Source organism: Macaca mulatta, chromosome 3 (assembly GCF_049350105.2).
Source record: "Macaca mulatta isolate MMU2019108-1 chromosome 3, T2T-MMU8v2.0, whole genome shotgun sequence".
Classification (NCBI taxonomy): domain Eukaryota; kingdom Metazoa; phylum Chordata; class Mammalia; order Primates; family Cercopithecidae; genus Macaca; species Macaca mulatta.
In genome coordinates, this window is record NC_133408.1 from 78379295 (window position 1) to 78396184 (window position 16890).

Sequence of the window (16890 nt, forward strand, 5' to 3'; positions counted from 1 at the left end):
TATATATATATATTTACCTATCTTACATAAATTTACTTCCTTATGTATTGTTAACAACAAGATAAGTATTATTTTGACTTAAAGTTTTGGAACTCATTTCAGTAACAATGAGAAATACGGAGAAGTCTGCTGACCTGAGTTATTGCTGGCAACCCTTTGTATCTTTTCAGAGTAAAACACTGTGAGATGGGGTCAGCGGCCTTTTCCAATGTTGTTTCTTCTGGAACAAGTTTTGGTGGTAGCATCTTATCCCAAGGAACATCTTCATAAGCTCTATGAAGTTATTATATAGAAACATCTTATGAAAAGCATATTCAATTGGTAAAGTTTATAACAATATTATACTGTGATAAGAAGAATCTGAAGATGACGCCGAGGACCCCTGCCCCTTGGTGTGCATACCATATATAATCACTTCCCCTGGACAGTAGGCAGAGGAAGTGATTATGATGAGATAGTACTCCTGTGTTATGTGATTTTATATGCCCCAAGAGATTGGCGCATGTAGTAAAGGTCCCTAATCGGTTGAATTTGAGTTAATCAAAAGGTGGGATTGTCCTGAATAGGCCCAATCTAAGCAAGCAAGCTCCAAAAAGAGACACGAAATGGCAACACATGCTCTTTGTCTGCCCTTGAAGAAACAAATATCAGTCCTACAGCCACAATGAATGGAATTCTGTCAACAACCTGAATGATCTTGGAAGATGAGAACCCAGTCTCAGCTGACACCTTGATTCCAGCTTTAGGGAACCCTAAACAGTGAACCCAGTTGGAATATGCCTAGACTTCCGACCTACAGGACTGCCAGATAACAAAAGCTACTAAATTCCTGCAGTCTGTCACACAGAAATAGAAAACTTACATACATCTTACAGTTTCCAAAAAAATGCTCATTTGACCTTCAGAGAATACCATTAATTTACAAATAAACTATGGCTTAGAAAACTGATTTCCTTTGCTTACGGTCAGCTATTGATCAAAGTCAGGACTCAAATCCACATAATCTGCCTCCTAAGATTCAGCAGCATTCCTAGTATTCCACACTAATGCAGCCAAATTGCACAAGTTTCTTTTAGCATGGTTGAAGGGCTTCAGCCATCCTATGAAATGCAATTATTTCACATACACACACACACACACACACACACAAAATATGGGGATCTTCGGAGTTTTGAAAGTTGTTCTTTTTCACAGGCATATATGACAGACACGGTGAAATCAATTCCAATTTGATTGAGTGAAAACCATACAACCCGCATTCTAAAGAGTATATTATGACAAGATGGATGGATCCCCAAACCTTCTCCTGCCCTATCCACACTTAGTGCGAAACTTGATCTTTCCATTCTCTGGACAAGGCATACCCTTCCAAAAATTCCCCTGTCAGTCAAGTCATTTTTAAAAGAATTATCAGTGACTGTTACTTCCTCAACACATATTTGTTCAGAGTTGACTATATTTCAAGTCTTGTGCGAGGTGTTTATGATACAAGAGTGAACAAGAACCCTATACAAAAATTGTCTCTACCACATAGGAATGCTGTGAAAATTAAAAAACATAATATTGGAAAAGTTAAATAGATCAGTGATGAGTCCATAGTGTTTTTGTTGTGTGTGAACACATTTTGAACTTACTTATCTTCAAATTAGTGTCATAGAAGTACTAAATATAACAAGGTATTTTAAATCATAGCAAAGTCTTAAATGTTTTCTAACATATCTGACTAGTATTGTATGTAAGAAATTAATCCGTGAGTTCAATGAAAGCTTAAAAGATACCTCACTGTTTGAGCCTCTGATAAATTTCATAAATATTTTAGGAATTTTCCATGAAGGTAATAAACTTTTCCCTAAGGATACTTTTATATGTTTCAAGATAAACTACTTAATACTCTGATTTGATACTTTGTCTTATAATAAAACTTTTCCATTCTGAGTGAAGTATCATGTCCTTAATCAAAATATTAACTGTTTCTGAGATGATCACAGAAATTTTTAAAATTAAAATCAAGACAAGAATACAATGGGAAATAAACCCAAAAGTGAGAGAGGAATTTAGGGGTCATTTAGTTATCAACCTTCATTTTTAAGATGAGAAAATTGAGACGAAAAAGAATGGAGGATGCCAAAGTCCCACATTCAGCAAGCAGGTATGTTTTGAGCCCTAGAGTTGGATTCAAGATGACTGATGAACAAGGCTTTTTTCTCATGTTGTTCTAATACTTTGAAATCCAACTTCATATCATGTTTTTAAATGTTTTCATAACACCCCTGGGATAGTAGGCATTCATACATGTGTTTCATGACACTATGTTTGGTCATGGGTATACTTTCAATTTGAATGAGAAAAAAAATGAAGTTGAAATGTGAAGCCTGTCTGAAGTGTTCAAAATATGTGAAGAAAAAAGAGTGGGCAGACATGAAGTGCTTTGAGGTCCACACGTGTTGTCATTTTTTTATTCTTTTTGCTGCCTCTCTTTCCCTCTTCATCCATTTCTCTGTGCCATGCCATGTGTTTTGGCCTTCACTCTATCACTCTGCTGAATTCTAAATCCACTAGTAAGCCCCATTATCCATTCTTGGGCCTCATCCCACTTGACCTATTTGCATCATGTGAACTGGCATTCATTACTCCTTCCTGAACACATCCTCAATATGCCTTCCAGGACCTAGACTCTTCATCTTCCTCCTGCCTTACTGGTTGCTCCTTCTCAGTCTCGATTGCTGGCTTTTCCTCTTTCTTTCTCTTTTTTAACGAGGTGCAAGGACTCAGTGCCCTTTGCCTGTCTGACTACACTTCTCCTTTAGTGTTCTCATTCAGTGCCATGGCTTTACATACCTTTCTATAAGCCATGACACCCAGGTTGATTTCTCTAGCCCAGGCCTCTGCCTCAAACTTCAAATCCATATTTCACGCTGCCTACTTGACATATCCATTTGGTTGTCTAATAAACATCTTTATACTCAATGTATGTAAAACTGACTTTTCCACTGCCTTCACCCTGTTACGAAATGGCAACCTCAGTAGATCCAGCTGCATAGTCCAAAGGTTTAGAATCATTTTTGAGTCCTCTTTTTTCCAGATTCATCACAATCAGAAAATTGTGTTGGCTCTACATTCAACATACATCCAGAACTCAACCGTTGCTGACAAATTTTTCTGCCAGCACTCTCCCCCAAGATACCATTATCTCTGTCCTAAATGACAACAATAACCTCCTAACTGGTGTTCCATCTTCTCTCCCCTGCAAAAATCTACTTTGAAAACAGCAGACACCATGATTGCTACCTTCATGTACAAGTCTGATCTTTCCACTTCTCTGCTAAAGCCTCATGTCACTCAGAATGACAGTCCAATTGCTTAAAGTGTCCCACAAGATCTGGTTCCTAGTACTTCTCTGACCTTTCCTTTTGCTACTCCTTCCTCTTATCCTACTGTTACCCTACTCCAGGCACCCTGGCCTTTTGTTCTTTCTTAACATCTTAAGCACACTTTTGACCTGGGCTTTTGCTCCATATTCCTTCTTCAGGGAATAGAGTCACTCCAAGTCTCTGCATGGGTGCTCTCTCAACTCCTCCAAATTTCTGCACACCCCTCAGCACCTGGGGAGGCCTCCCCACGTCTCCTACTTATTACTGAAGCCTGCTACCCTGTACATGTGGGACTCCTGATCTTATCCTGTTCTACCTTTTCTTCGCAGACTTATCCATCACTTTCTAAGATATAGTCTGTTTACTTTCTTAGTGTATTTGCTTATTATTGTCTGTTTCCCTTTTGATATGGTTTGGCTGTGTCCCCACCAAAATCTCACCTTGAATTGTAATAATCCTTACCTGTCTAGGGTGGGGCCAGGTGGAGATAATTGAATCATGGGGGCAGTTTCCCCCATACCGTTCTCGTGGTAGTGAATAAGTCTCATGAGATCTGATGATTTTATAAATGGGAGTTCCCCTGCACAGGCTCTCCTGACTGCCACCGTGTAAGACGTAACTTTGCTCCTCCTTGCCTTCTGCTATGATTGTGAGGCCTCCCCAGCCATGTGGAACTGTGTCAATTAAACCTCTTTGCTTTATAAATTGCCCAGTCTCGGGTATGTCTTTATCAGCATTGTGAAAACAGACCAATATACCTTTATAATGAGAGATCCTGAGAGCAGAGATCTTTGCCTACTCACTGATGTAGCTCATAGTCTAAGACATAGATTCATAATAGGTACTCAATATATTTGTTGATGGAGTCAATGAATTCTCCCCTTTAAACTTTCTCTGTCTTGACTTTCTAGGATGCTGTACTCTTATCCCCCTTTCTCTCTCTTTGACCATTTACTTTCTGTTTTGGTTTTATTCTTCCATCAAGCATAGGTGTGCCTTAAGACTCTTCTTTCAATGTTTATTTTAGCAATCACTATAAGTAAATGTCTGTGTTTGATGTTCTCTGGGTCACTCATGAGATCCAGAATATTGTAGACATAAAGAGGATGTGTCATGAAGGAAAAAGAAATATATTCCAAAATCAAAATTCCACTGGGAAAACTGCTTACTTTTGTGTAGAGGACTTGTAAAATGAGTCCTTTGCATTGCATTTCTTGTTTGTTTGAACAAGTGGTTCACTTTCATCCTAGAAGGCATGAACAATAAGTTAAAAGAGACCAAATATAAATGGAAATTGCTATTGTTTTCTAGTCATCATGTTTTCTTTTGGGTTCCTCTTTCTTCGTATTTCTTCTTTCACTCACCTCTTGCATTGACCAGATTTAATGCTTCCCTACTTTTCCTCTCCTGTTTAAGGAATTTACATTGTTTTATTGTCATAATCATTAAATTAAAATTCACAAAAAGTATATTAAAGTTAGTGGAAAGTGAGAATTTAAGAGAAACCACTTGAATTGCAAATATCAGCAAATACTTAGTTTTAGCACAATGTAATTAAAACATTTTTAAAACGTATTGTCTTTTCTTCTAATAACTTAGGGAGAGTAGTTATGAGATACTTTTCTCTATCTTCCAGTTATTTTATCAAAATTAATTAACTAATTATTGTTATAATAATTATTATCTTTAATGGTTACTATTTATTTCAATTTTCAATGATATTTTACCAATTCTTTGCCTCCTTTTGCTTTTTTATTGTACTTGTTTTTTCTCCCCTAGCAACTTGGTTCCATTTTGTTTTTGCTGAATTTCAAGTTTTGTTAATTCTTTCACAAATGTAAACTTTTTCTAGTTCTATGTTTTAATTCACCCCCAGTTTTGAAAAATGTTCTAACTTGGGTTTAAAATTCTAGTTCAATTCTAGTTATGATCTTTTTAGTAACAAATTTATCTAATTGATTTCAAAGATGTATTGTTGCTTTTAAAATACACTGAGTTTAATTGTTTGCAGGTATTCTGTGTCTCTCCCCTTTGCTTATATTTAGGACACTATCTTTGTCTTGAGATTTTTTACAGATTCAATAGAATTTGTTTAGGAAAGGACGTATTTTTGTTCATCTGGCTTAGGACTTGTTATACTTCTTTGATTTAACAATTCATGACTTTCATCAAATATTTCTCCATCTTTATCTATTTACTGTCAATGAATTATAATTATTCTCTTCTTTTAGGATTACTACCAGAAAAATATTGGACTTTTCATCCTGTGGTTCATGTCTCTTAATTTTGCATTGGTTTGTCTCTAATTTCCATATATACCTTCTACTCTACCACTATTAACTTTCATATTTTTAAAATGTATTTGTGTTGATACATAATAGATATACAGATTTTGGGGGTAAATGTAATGATTTGATACATTCACATACTCTGTAAAAATCAAATCAGACTAATTGGAATATCTATCACCTTAAATATCTATCTTTTCTTTATGCTAGAAACATATGAATATTTCTCCTCTAGTTATTTTGAAATGTGCAACAGATTGTTGCTAACTATAGTCACCCCACTGATATATCAAACACAGTCTTAATTATTGAATCTAACTGTATATTTGTACCCATTCATCAGCCTCTCTTTATCCCCCCCTCCACACCCCCTTTCTTGGCCTCTGGTAACCACCAATCTACTCTCTATCTTCATGAGATCCACCATTTTAGCTTTCATATATCAGTGGGAACAAGCAATATTTGTCTTATGTAGTTGGCTTATTTCATTTAACATAATGACCTCCAGTTCCATCCGTGTTGGTACAAATGAGAGAATTTTATTCTCTTTTATGGCTGAATAATATTCCATTGTATGTACATACTACATTTTATCTAGCCATTCATCCACTGATGGACACTTAAGTTGAGTCCACATTTTGCCTAATGCGAGTAGGGCAGCAATAAACATGGGAATGCAGATGTCTTTTTGATATATTGTTTTCCTCTCTTTTGGATATATACTCAGTAGTGGAATCACTGAATCATACAGTATTTCTAGTTTTAGTTTTTTGAGGAACCTTCATACTGTTTTCCATAGTGGGTGTACTAATTTACATTTCTACCAACAGTGAATGAAGGTTTTCCTTTTTCCATATCCTCACCAGCATTTGTTATTCTCTGACTTTTTGATAAAAGACATTTTAACTGGTATGAGATGATATCTCATTGTGGTTTTGATGTGTATTTCTCTGATTGGTGATGTTCAGCATTTTTTTCACCTGCCTGTTGACTATTTTTATATCTTATTCTGAAAAATGTCTATTCATATGTTTTGCCCCTTTTTAATCAGTATATATATAGCAAAAGATATGAATAGACATTTTCAGGATAAGACATAAGACATACATATATATACACAAAGCTATAGAGTTGTGTGAGGTCCTTATATACATTGTGGTTATTAATCCTTTGTCAGATGGGTAGTTTGCAAATATTTTCCCCATTCTGTGAGTAGTCTCTTCACTTTTTTTTTTTTTTTTTTTTTTTTTTGCTGTACAGAGCTTTTTAGCTTGATGTAGTCCCATTTTTTCTATTTTTACTTTTGTTGACTGTGCTTTTGAGGTCTTACACAAAATATATTTGACCAGACCAATTTCCTAGATCATTTCCTCAGCTTTTTTTCTAATAGTTTCAGAGCTTCAGATCTTAGACTTAAATCTTCAACCCATTTTGACTTGATTTTTGTGTATGGTGAGAGGTAGGGGTCTAGTTTCATTCTTGTGCTGATGGCTATACAGTTTCCCCAGCACCATTTATGGAAAAGACTGTCCTTTTCCCATTGTGTATTCCTGGAGCCTTTGTTGAAGTTGAATCGGTTGCAATTATGTGTCTTTATATCTGGGTTCCCTAATCTGTTCCATTGGTCTCCGTGTCTGTTTTTACACTAGTACCATGCTGGTTTGGTTACTATAGCTTTGCGGCATATTTTGAAGTCAGGAAGCTTTCATATTTTGTACATTATTGCTTTGGCTTTTCCAAGTCTTTTGTGTTTTCATATAAATTTTGTATTTTTTTCTATTGCTATGAAGAATTGACTTTTCTGTTTATGATTTCCTTTTTCACTTTTTTCTACTCCATGTTTAAACCTGTTTATTATATATTTTTAAAAATTCATCAAAGGTATATCTAGCAAAATAATTTTCTCCTTTACTCCGTTAGTATGTTAAATTACATTGATTAATTTTTAATGGTAAGTGAATGTTTGCATTCCTGAGATAAAGTTTACTTGATTATGATATATTTTTTCTATAAATTATTGTTTTTTATTTGCTTTGTAAAGATGTTTGTGTTTGTGTATATGAGAAATACTAATCTATGATTTCCTCTTTTTTTGTAAAATCTTTGTCTGATTTTGTTGTATGAGGTAAAGTTAGACTCCTAAAATTGTTGGAGAAGTACTCCCTCTTTTATTTTCTGAAATAACCTACATAAGATTGGTGGTTGTTTCCTGAATATCTGATAACATTTATCAGTAAAACTATCTAGGCCTGAAGTTTTCACTGTGGTAAGTCTTTTGATTAAAAAAAAAAAAAACAGAACTCCATATATAATATATACATATATGCATTTATCATATTCTATTTTATCTAGTATTAATTTTGTTAACTTGTATGTTTAAAGATTTTGTTCATTTTGTCTAAGTGCCAAAAGAACTGGCACACAGAAGTTTGTAATATTTCCTTATCCTTTTTTAGGATCTGTAATTTTTTATATTGGTAATATGTATTCTCTTTTGCCTGATCAGACTAACAATAAGTCTATTACTTTTGTTAATGCTTTCAAAGCAAAACCTTTGGGCTTTAAAAAATATTTAATTGAAAAATAAATGTATATATTCAAGGTGTTCAACATGATGATTTGATACATGTATACATTGTGTAATGATTATCACAGTCAAGTTAATTAACACATCTGTCATCACCCATTGTTATCATTTGTATGTATGTATGTGTATATGTGGTGAGGATGCCAAAAATCTGTTCTCTTGTCACATTTCAAGTAACAAATACAGTATTATTAACTACAGTCCCCATAGTGTATCTCTGGAACTCATTCATCTTAAAACTGAAAGTTTATACCCTTTGACCAACATCTCTCATTTTCTCCACCTCTCAGCTCCTGTAAACCACCATTCTACTCTTTGCTTCTATAAGCTTGACTTTTTAAGATTCCACATATAAGTAAAATCATGCAATATTTCTGTTTCTGTACCTGGTTTATTTTACTTACAGTGTCCTTCAGGTTCATCCATGTTGTGGTAAATGGCAGGTTCTTTTTCTTTTTATGACTGAATAATATCCTAACATATATATTTATACACACACACACACACACACAGACACACCATATTTTCTTTATCCATTCATTTGTCTGTGGACACTTAGGTAGGAAATAACTTTTGACTTTTCAAATTTTTTATCTTGTATATCTATCCTCCATTTCACAATTTCTATTCATATCATTTTTACATTTTTTTCCTTCTTAGTTTTGGTTTAATTTAATCATTTTTCTAGTTTCTTTTTTTTGGATTTTTTTTTTTTTTTTTTTTTTTTTTTTGAGACCTAGACTCACTCTGTTGCCCAGGCTGGAGTACAGTGGTGTGATCTCAGCTCACTGCAATCGGCACCTCCTGGGTTCAAGTGATTCTTGTGCCTCAGCCTCCCAAGTAGCTGGAATTACAGGCGCCCACCACTATGCCTGGGTAATTTTTGTATTTTTAGTAGAGACAGGGTTTCACCATGTTGACCAGGCTGGTCTTGAACTCCCGACCTCAAGTGATCCACTCACCTCAGCCTCCCAAAGTTCTGGGATTACAGGCGTGAGTCACCACACCTAGCCTTTAGTTTCTTAATATTGAAACATTATCATTAATTTTAGATCTTTCTTGTCTTCTAAGATAAGCAAATAAAGCTAATTTTTCTTCTTAGCAGAGTTTTAACTGCATTATACAAATTTTGATATGTTTTCTTTTGCAATAAGTTTAAATATTTTCTAATTTATCTTGTGACTTCTTCTTTGACCTGTAGTTTATTTAGAAATGTGTTTAATTTTAAAAGATTTGATATTTTCCTAGATGTCTTATGATCATTAATTTTTAATTTGGCTCTGTGGTGGCTAGAGAACATATGTGGGATGAATTCAATACTTTTAAATGTATTAAGACTTGTTTGTGTTCTCACATATCATCTATAGTAGTAAATATACCATGTGCATTTGAAAAGAATATTTAGTGTTTGTTTGGTGTAGTGTTCTATAAATACCAACTACCTGAAGGTGATTGATGTGTTGTTTAGATCTAGGTATTTACTAGTTGTTTTGTCTAGCTGCTTCATCAAGTGGACAAAGGTCTTAAAACCTCCTAAGGTGATCAGTGGAATTGTGTATCTCTCCTTTTTGGGTCTGTTCATTTTTGTCTCACGTATTTTGAACCTTTGTTACTAGATGCATACACATTTATGATTGTTAGGTTTTCTTGACAAATTAACTGTTTTGTAACTAAGCCATGACCCTCTTTATGTCTTGTAACACCCTTTGTCATGAAGTCTGTTTAATCTGATCTCAAAATAGCCACTAAAGCCTATTTATATTTTATTTACATTGTATGTATTTTCCATTGACTTGCTTTCAATGGATTTGTATCTTTATATATCTCAAGTATGCCTCTTGTAAGTAGCATATAGCTGTGTCTTGCTTTATTATCTATTCTGACAATGTCTGCCTTATAATTGGAATGTTTAGTATATTGCCATTAATGTAATTATGATATATTTAGATTGAGTGTAGCATTTTATTACTGGCTTCTGGAAAACCCTACCTTTCTACTTCTCTGTTCCTTTTCTTTCTGCCTTTTTGGGAATTATTTAAATTTGTCTTTTTGCTTTTTAAGAATTCCAGCTTAAGCCATCAATTGACACTTTAACTATACTTCTTTACTTTGCATTTTAGGGACTCCTCTAGAGAAAACAATATGCATGTTTAACTGTCCACAGTTCACTTAGAGTTAACATACCACTTCACATAACATGTACAAACATTGCAACCTTATGTTAATTTATCACATGTTTTCATCTCTTACTCTACAGTTGTCATACATACATTCAGAGGACAATGTTATACTTTTATTTAAAACAATCATATGAACGTTAAATAAAAGGAAAAAGGTAATATTTTGTTAGGCAGGATTTCTTTTAGTGTACACTTGTTGGCAATAAATTTCCTTCATTTCCTTTACCTGAATTTTTTTATCATTTTAATATATTCATATTTAAACCCCCAAATATATCCATATTCAAATCCCTGGAACCTGTGAATATGTTACTATTAAAAAAGAACAGCCGGGTGCCGTGGCTCCTGCCTGTAATCCCAGCATTTTGGGAGGCCAAGGCCGCAGGATCACCTGAGATCAGGAGTTCAAGGCCAGCCTGGTCAACATGGTGAAACTCCCTACAGAAATACAAAAATTAGCTGGGCATGATGGTGAGTGCCTGTAATCCCAGCTACTCAGGAGGCTGAGGCAGAAGAATTGCTTGAACCTGGGAGGTGGAGGTTGCAGTGAGCTGAGATCATGCCATTACACTCCAGCCTGGGTGACAGAGCGAGATGCCATCTCAAAAAAAAAAAAAAAAAAAAAAAAAGAACCTTGGATAAATTAAATGTAGCAGTGTTTAATTGGGCAGAAAAGAAAGATTCGTGAACAAGGTAGCACTCAACACAAAAGCCATTCAGAGAGTTCCACTGCAAAATGTGGGCAGGGAATATTTATAGCCAGGAAACAGAAGTGACATACAAAAATAGTCTACGTGGTATAGTTCCGTGTTTGCCTTAGTTTAACATGTTTTGCTGGTTTGCAGCCTGTGTGATTGGCTGAAAGCTTGGCTGCTATGATTGGCTGCAACACAGCTGCATGTTGTAAGAATTTACTCACAAGTTGTTAGGTTGCAGTTGGTTCACATATAATTGAGATTACAGTTTATTACATATGTAGGTTAGTTTCAGGCCAAATCTAATTTAATTTAACAATTATTCTCTTTTGCTCAGCCACTCAATTTTGAGAGAGTGACCAAAACCTTAGCACTGACACTCCTTTCTGTCACCTTCATAATGGACTTGTTTGGTCTCTGTATAAAATTCGCAATTCATTGTATGAAATTAGTTGGATGATTATGTTTTCCTCATGTTTTTGTTACTCTAACTGTAATGAGATCTTTTGATGTACAAAGGATGGCTATAAATGAGCATTTATGATTCTTAAGGGATATAACACACAAGGGAGACCACTATAATGGCTATTGAGAGGATAATATAAAGAAAGAGGGGAAGTACACTATTTAACAGGAATCTCTGCAAACTAAACTCATCAGAACAAACAATTCAAAATTCAAGCAATAAAGACAGTTCAGCAGTATTTAAGTCTTAGTGGTCATAGTCTGTGTTTGGGGTGGAGTGGCAATTAAGAACAATAGTGTGCCGTAAAATGGTCTGATTTAAAGAGATACCTATTTTTGTAGTTAGCCTGGTAATATCAATCGTAGTAATCTGCAGATGATTAAATGAAACATAGAGATGAGGAAATCTTAGACTAGCCAGCCTTCCCATCCACCATTCGGGATGCCTGCAAATCAGCTGTTAGCTACTTCCATAAACACATCATGTGTTTCTTTTCCCTGAGAAATGTCCGTGGTGCATTCGGTGGTGGTATCTACAGGAATAGCAGTGTTGGCTACCTTTTAAATTAAGCTTTCTGTAGTAGTAAAACCAGGGGGAAGATAAGTGCCGCACTCAGTTCTGTTTAGCACCACATGCAAGATCCCAACATAAGCCAAGAAGAGATCTAACACTGTATGGTGTTCCATTAAGTGTTTTTGCTGAACATGACTTTTTTTAATCCCCCTTCAGGAGAGTGGCTTCTTCCCATTTAAACCCTGGAAAATATAATTGGCTACAAATTTCAAGATGTTCTCCCAATTTATGGATTACCTTCAAATTCCATACAACTGGCACCATCTACCAACAAGAGTGAGCATCCAGGAACCTCATTAGAAACTTTTCTCAGTGGAAAGTAACTTATCTTCATTCCACTTTAAGGTTAGTATTAATTTTGGTTATTGATCACTTTGGCCTTTGATTATGGAAGGTATTATTGAAACTTTCAGAGAAAGCTATTTGGAAGACAGGAGTGAGCCAGGCCCATTAGCAAGATATGAACCAGCAAGGAGGTAGAACACAGTAAACAAATTCTCCTCAGACCCGATGTATCTGCAGGCCCCCAGGAGCTGGAAAAGAGGGCCACCTGGTGGCATGTGAGCAGAGGCTAATTACACTTTTTCACCCATAGGCCTACGTAGCTCCTGAGCCAGGTTCGATGAGAAATTTATTTTCTGTGTGTAGTCCCTTTAAAGCATGCTGGAAGGATGCATAACCATATTCAGTGGAACAAGACCTTACTGGATTTAGCCCAGTGACATCATACAAGCAATTAGTTGTACCCCCATAAGTGATCCCCAGATCTTGAGTATTCAATGCCTGGAAGCACAATATACCTTTTATAGGCATCACTCGGATAGGTTTTTTTTATATTTGGTAGCCATTCTGTTATTAACTGGAAAGGTCAGAGTATTGTTTTCAATAAGCACAGGAAAGCAAGTAGCAGTCATGTCTAGAATATCAATTTCCACTTCTCCTTTGAGGTTTTAGCATGACTGCCACCGGTAACACAGACAAGCAGTGGCATTAGTGGAATCGTTTCCTAATTTGGGGGCATTAGGTACAAATTTAATAATTGTTTTGGTTTCTTACTGGAGCATAAGCCTTTGCTAAAGCCATCCACAAATTACAGTCCATGGCTTTTCCTGTAAAGAAAGGGAAGGATTAGGATGGCAGAAATAGAAAACAGAGGAAAAAGGATAAGGTTTTCGGTTTTCATGATGTCAGAAAAGTCTTGATCTATGGCCTTAGGGTAGCTGTCAATGTCTAGGATGCCATCTGCTTCTGGGGAAAAGTTTTCCTGGTCAGGTTTACCTTCAAGTCTCAAACAGGTATACATTTCCAGGAGCTTGGAGGGGGCCTTTTGAGTTGTAAGATGTGAACCCAAGGGTAAGCCTTTGATATTTTACTGCAGCACGGATGGCAAGTAGAATTTGGTATGGTCTCTTCCAATGGGGATAGGACCATGGGTTCAATGAGGTCTCTGATGTCATTTTCAGAAGATCCAATCTCCAGGTTCTGGGTTTTGAAAGGTTTGGTTGTTCTCAGTCTGTGGGTCATGGAAGATCTCCTTTACCTCGTGAAAATACACTTAGACATAATGCATTAGGAGAATGGAAGATACATGAGGTTCTACTATTAACGGCATATGCCTTCCAGGAACTTATTCCATAAGGAGTCAATCGATGTTTTCAATTGGGGGTGGATATGATGACCATTAAAGCCGAGGTAATATCTTTGGCCAATGCAATCAAATTGATTCAGTTAATTTTGCCCATTTCAGCTGTAAAATGTCATTTATCTTTTGACCTTTCCAGAAGACTAAGGGTAATAGGGACAATGGTGATGACATTGTGTGCATAAGCTTATTCAACTGCTTTCTAAATTGTCCAGTGAAATAGGTTCCTCTGTTGCTGGAGATTTCTCCAGGGATGTTCCATAAAGGAAATACTTTTTAAATAACTTGTCTTGTTAGTTACCATCATAAGATCAGCTTTCCCAGATGGGAAAGCTTCTATCCATCCAGGTAACATGTAAAAATATACTGATATCCCACTGAAAATGACAATTGAATAAAGTCCGATAGTGAAAACACACCACCTTAAGTTTTTATTGCTTTCACAGGATTATGAGTTTGACAAACCAAACATTGGTTATAAGCCATTTTATCAATGTGATAACAGTCACCCCACCAGTGTTTGTTCGTAATTTGGATCATGCTATCTGTTACTTGATGAGTTGTAGAGTGAACAGCTTTGTGAAGTGCAGAACTTTTAACAGTGGAAGCTTCAAGGACTCAGGAAGTACCTGAAGGAAGTATTAGGCACCCATCTGAGAGCTCTTTGAGTTCACGTTTAACACTGAATTTACAGCCTTTCAGGTATCAATTTTGTTTTTCCAAATCAGGCACACTTAGCAGTTTGTTAAATAGGTCACCATAGGTGAGTTGACTTTGATCAATCTTGTAGAGTTTATTCAAATTTTATATCCTAACAGTTTCAGCACTAGCTGATTAGCATAGAAATCTGTCAGGGAATTCCTTTGATATTCAGGTTTAGTTTTACAGCTATGACCTTCGATCTTAATAATGGCAGTTCGTGATGATAAGAGGATAGCAGAAAGGAGTGCATTTGCTTGGAGACTGTTTTTAATGGGGGGGGGGGTCCCCCTCTTTGTTTCTGTAACATGTCAAAATCATGGACTACTCCAAAAGCATATAACTATCTGTATAAGTGTTCACTGACTTGTCTTTAGCTGTATGTACAAGCTTAGGAGAAACTGACTTATATTGGGTAAGAGTTCTCTTCTGTATTAACTCATTTCAGGTGATAAGATCATACCCTGCCTGGTATTTCCTTCTGAGTTTTATAATAAGACCCATCAACAAAAAGTATCAACTCAGGATTATCAAAGAGATTATCTCACATATGAACATGAGGAGCCACTATTTCTAACACTACACTCACAATTGTGGTCTTCACCTGCAGGAGGCAGAGGTAGTAGAGTAGCAGGGTTAAGTAAGTTGCAACATTTTAGATAGAAATTAGGAGATAGGAGAAGAATTCCAGAAGATGTTAATCTACTTGCTGACAAATGCAGAGTTTGAATGGAATTTAATATATATTTTTTGCAGTGTGCAAGACTTGCAAATAAAGCTTGTGTCTTAAAAGCGGCTCAGATGAAGCTACCAGTTTGGCTGCTGCTTCTACTGCTTTTAAACAATTAAAATATGCCTTAGCTACTAAGTCCAATCACAGGCTATAAAATGTGATTGGCCTCTTTTTCCTTCATGTGTTTGGGTAAGTACTCCTAATGCCTGAATGTTATTTTCATGAATGAACAGGGTGAAAGGTTTAGCATAATTTGGAAGTCCTAAAACTGAAGACTGTTGTAAGGCTATTTCCATTTGCAGAAAAGCCTGCTCATGGCTGTCTTCTCAAGGTAAAGGCTCTGATACTGAGTTTCTAGTAAGCTAATCCAATGGTGAGGCCATTAGGGCAAAATGTAGGACCCAGCATCTGTAGTATCCTGCACGCTCGAGAAAACCTCTTATTGTTTCTTTTTTTTTTTAAATTTATTAATTATTATTATACTTTAAGTTGTAGGGTACATGTGCATAACGTGCAGGTTTGTTACATATGTATACTTGTGCCATGTTGGCGTGCTGCACCCATCAACTCGTCATTTACATCAGGTATAACTCCCAATGCAATCCCTCCTCCCTCCCCCCTCCCCATGATAGGCCCCGGTGTGTGATGTTCCCCTTCCTGAGTCCAAGTGATCTCATTGTTCAGTTCCCACCTATGAGTGAGAACATGCGGTGTTTGGTTTTCTGTTCTTGTGATAGTTTGCTAAGAATGATGGTTTCCAGCTGCATCCATGTCCCTACAAAGGACACAAACTCATCCTTTTTGATGGCTGCATAGTATTCCATGGTGTATATGTGCCACATTTTCTTAATCCAATCTGTCACTGATGGACATTTGGGTTGATTCCAAGTCTTTGCTATTGTGAATAGTGCTGCAATAAACATACGTGTGCATGTGTCTTTATAGCAGCATAATTTATAATCCTTTGGGTATATACCCAGTAATGGGATGGCTGGGTCATATGGTACATCTAGTTCTAGATCCTTGAGGAATCGCCATACTGTTTTCCATAATGGTTGAACTAGTTTACAATCCCACCAACAGTGTAAAAGTGTTCCTATTTCTCCACATCCTCTCCAGCACCTGTTGTTTCCTGACTTTTTAATGATCACCATTCTAACTGGTGTGAGATGGTATCTCATTGTGGTTTTGATTTGCATTTCTCTGATGGCCAGTGATGATGAGCATTTTTTCATGTGTCTGTTGGCTGTATGAATGTCTTCTTTTGAGAAATGTCTGTTCATATCCTTTGCCCACTTTTTGATGGGGTTGTTTGTTTTTTTCTCGTAAATTTGTTTGAGTTCTTTGTTGGTTCTGGATATTAGCCCTTTGTCAGATGGGTAGATTGCAAAAATTTTCTCCCATTCTGTAGGTTGCCTGTTCACTCTGATGGTAGTTTCTTTTGCTGTGCAGAAGCTCTTTAGTTTAATTAGATCCCATTTGTCAATTTTGGCTTTTGCTGCTGTTGCTTTTGGTGTTTTAGACATGAAGTCTTTGCCCATGCCTATGTCCTGAATGGTACTACCTAGGTTTTCCTCTAGGATTTTTATGGTATTAGGTCTAACATTTAAGTCTCTAATCCATCTTGAATTAATTTTCGTATAAGGAGTAAGGAAA

General features: G+C 36.1%; 1 protein-coding gene across 1 annotated transcript in view; it reads right to left on the bottom strand.

Moving 5' to 3' along the window:
- Positions 1 to 16890, bottom strand: part of SPMIP7 (sperm microtubule inner protein 7) — a 65131-nt gene that overhangs the window by 25710 nt on the left and 22531 nt on the right. Inside the window, exons 3-4 of the mRNA XM_001085774.5 lie at positions 4541 to 4617; positions 135 to 273 (exon numbers count right to left, since the gene is read on the bottom strand). Coding sequence (XP_001085774.2) covers positions 135 to 273; positions 4541 to 4617 — 216 coding nt within the window. The remainder of the gene's footprint in view (positions 1 to 134; positions 274 to 4540; positions 4618 to 16890) is intronic.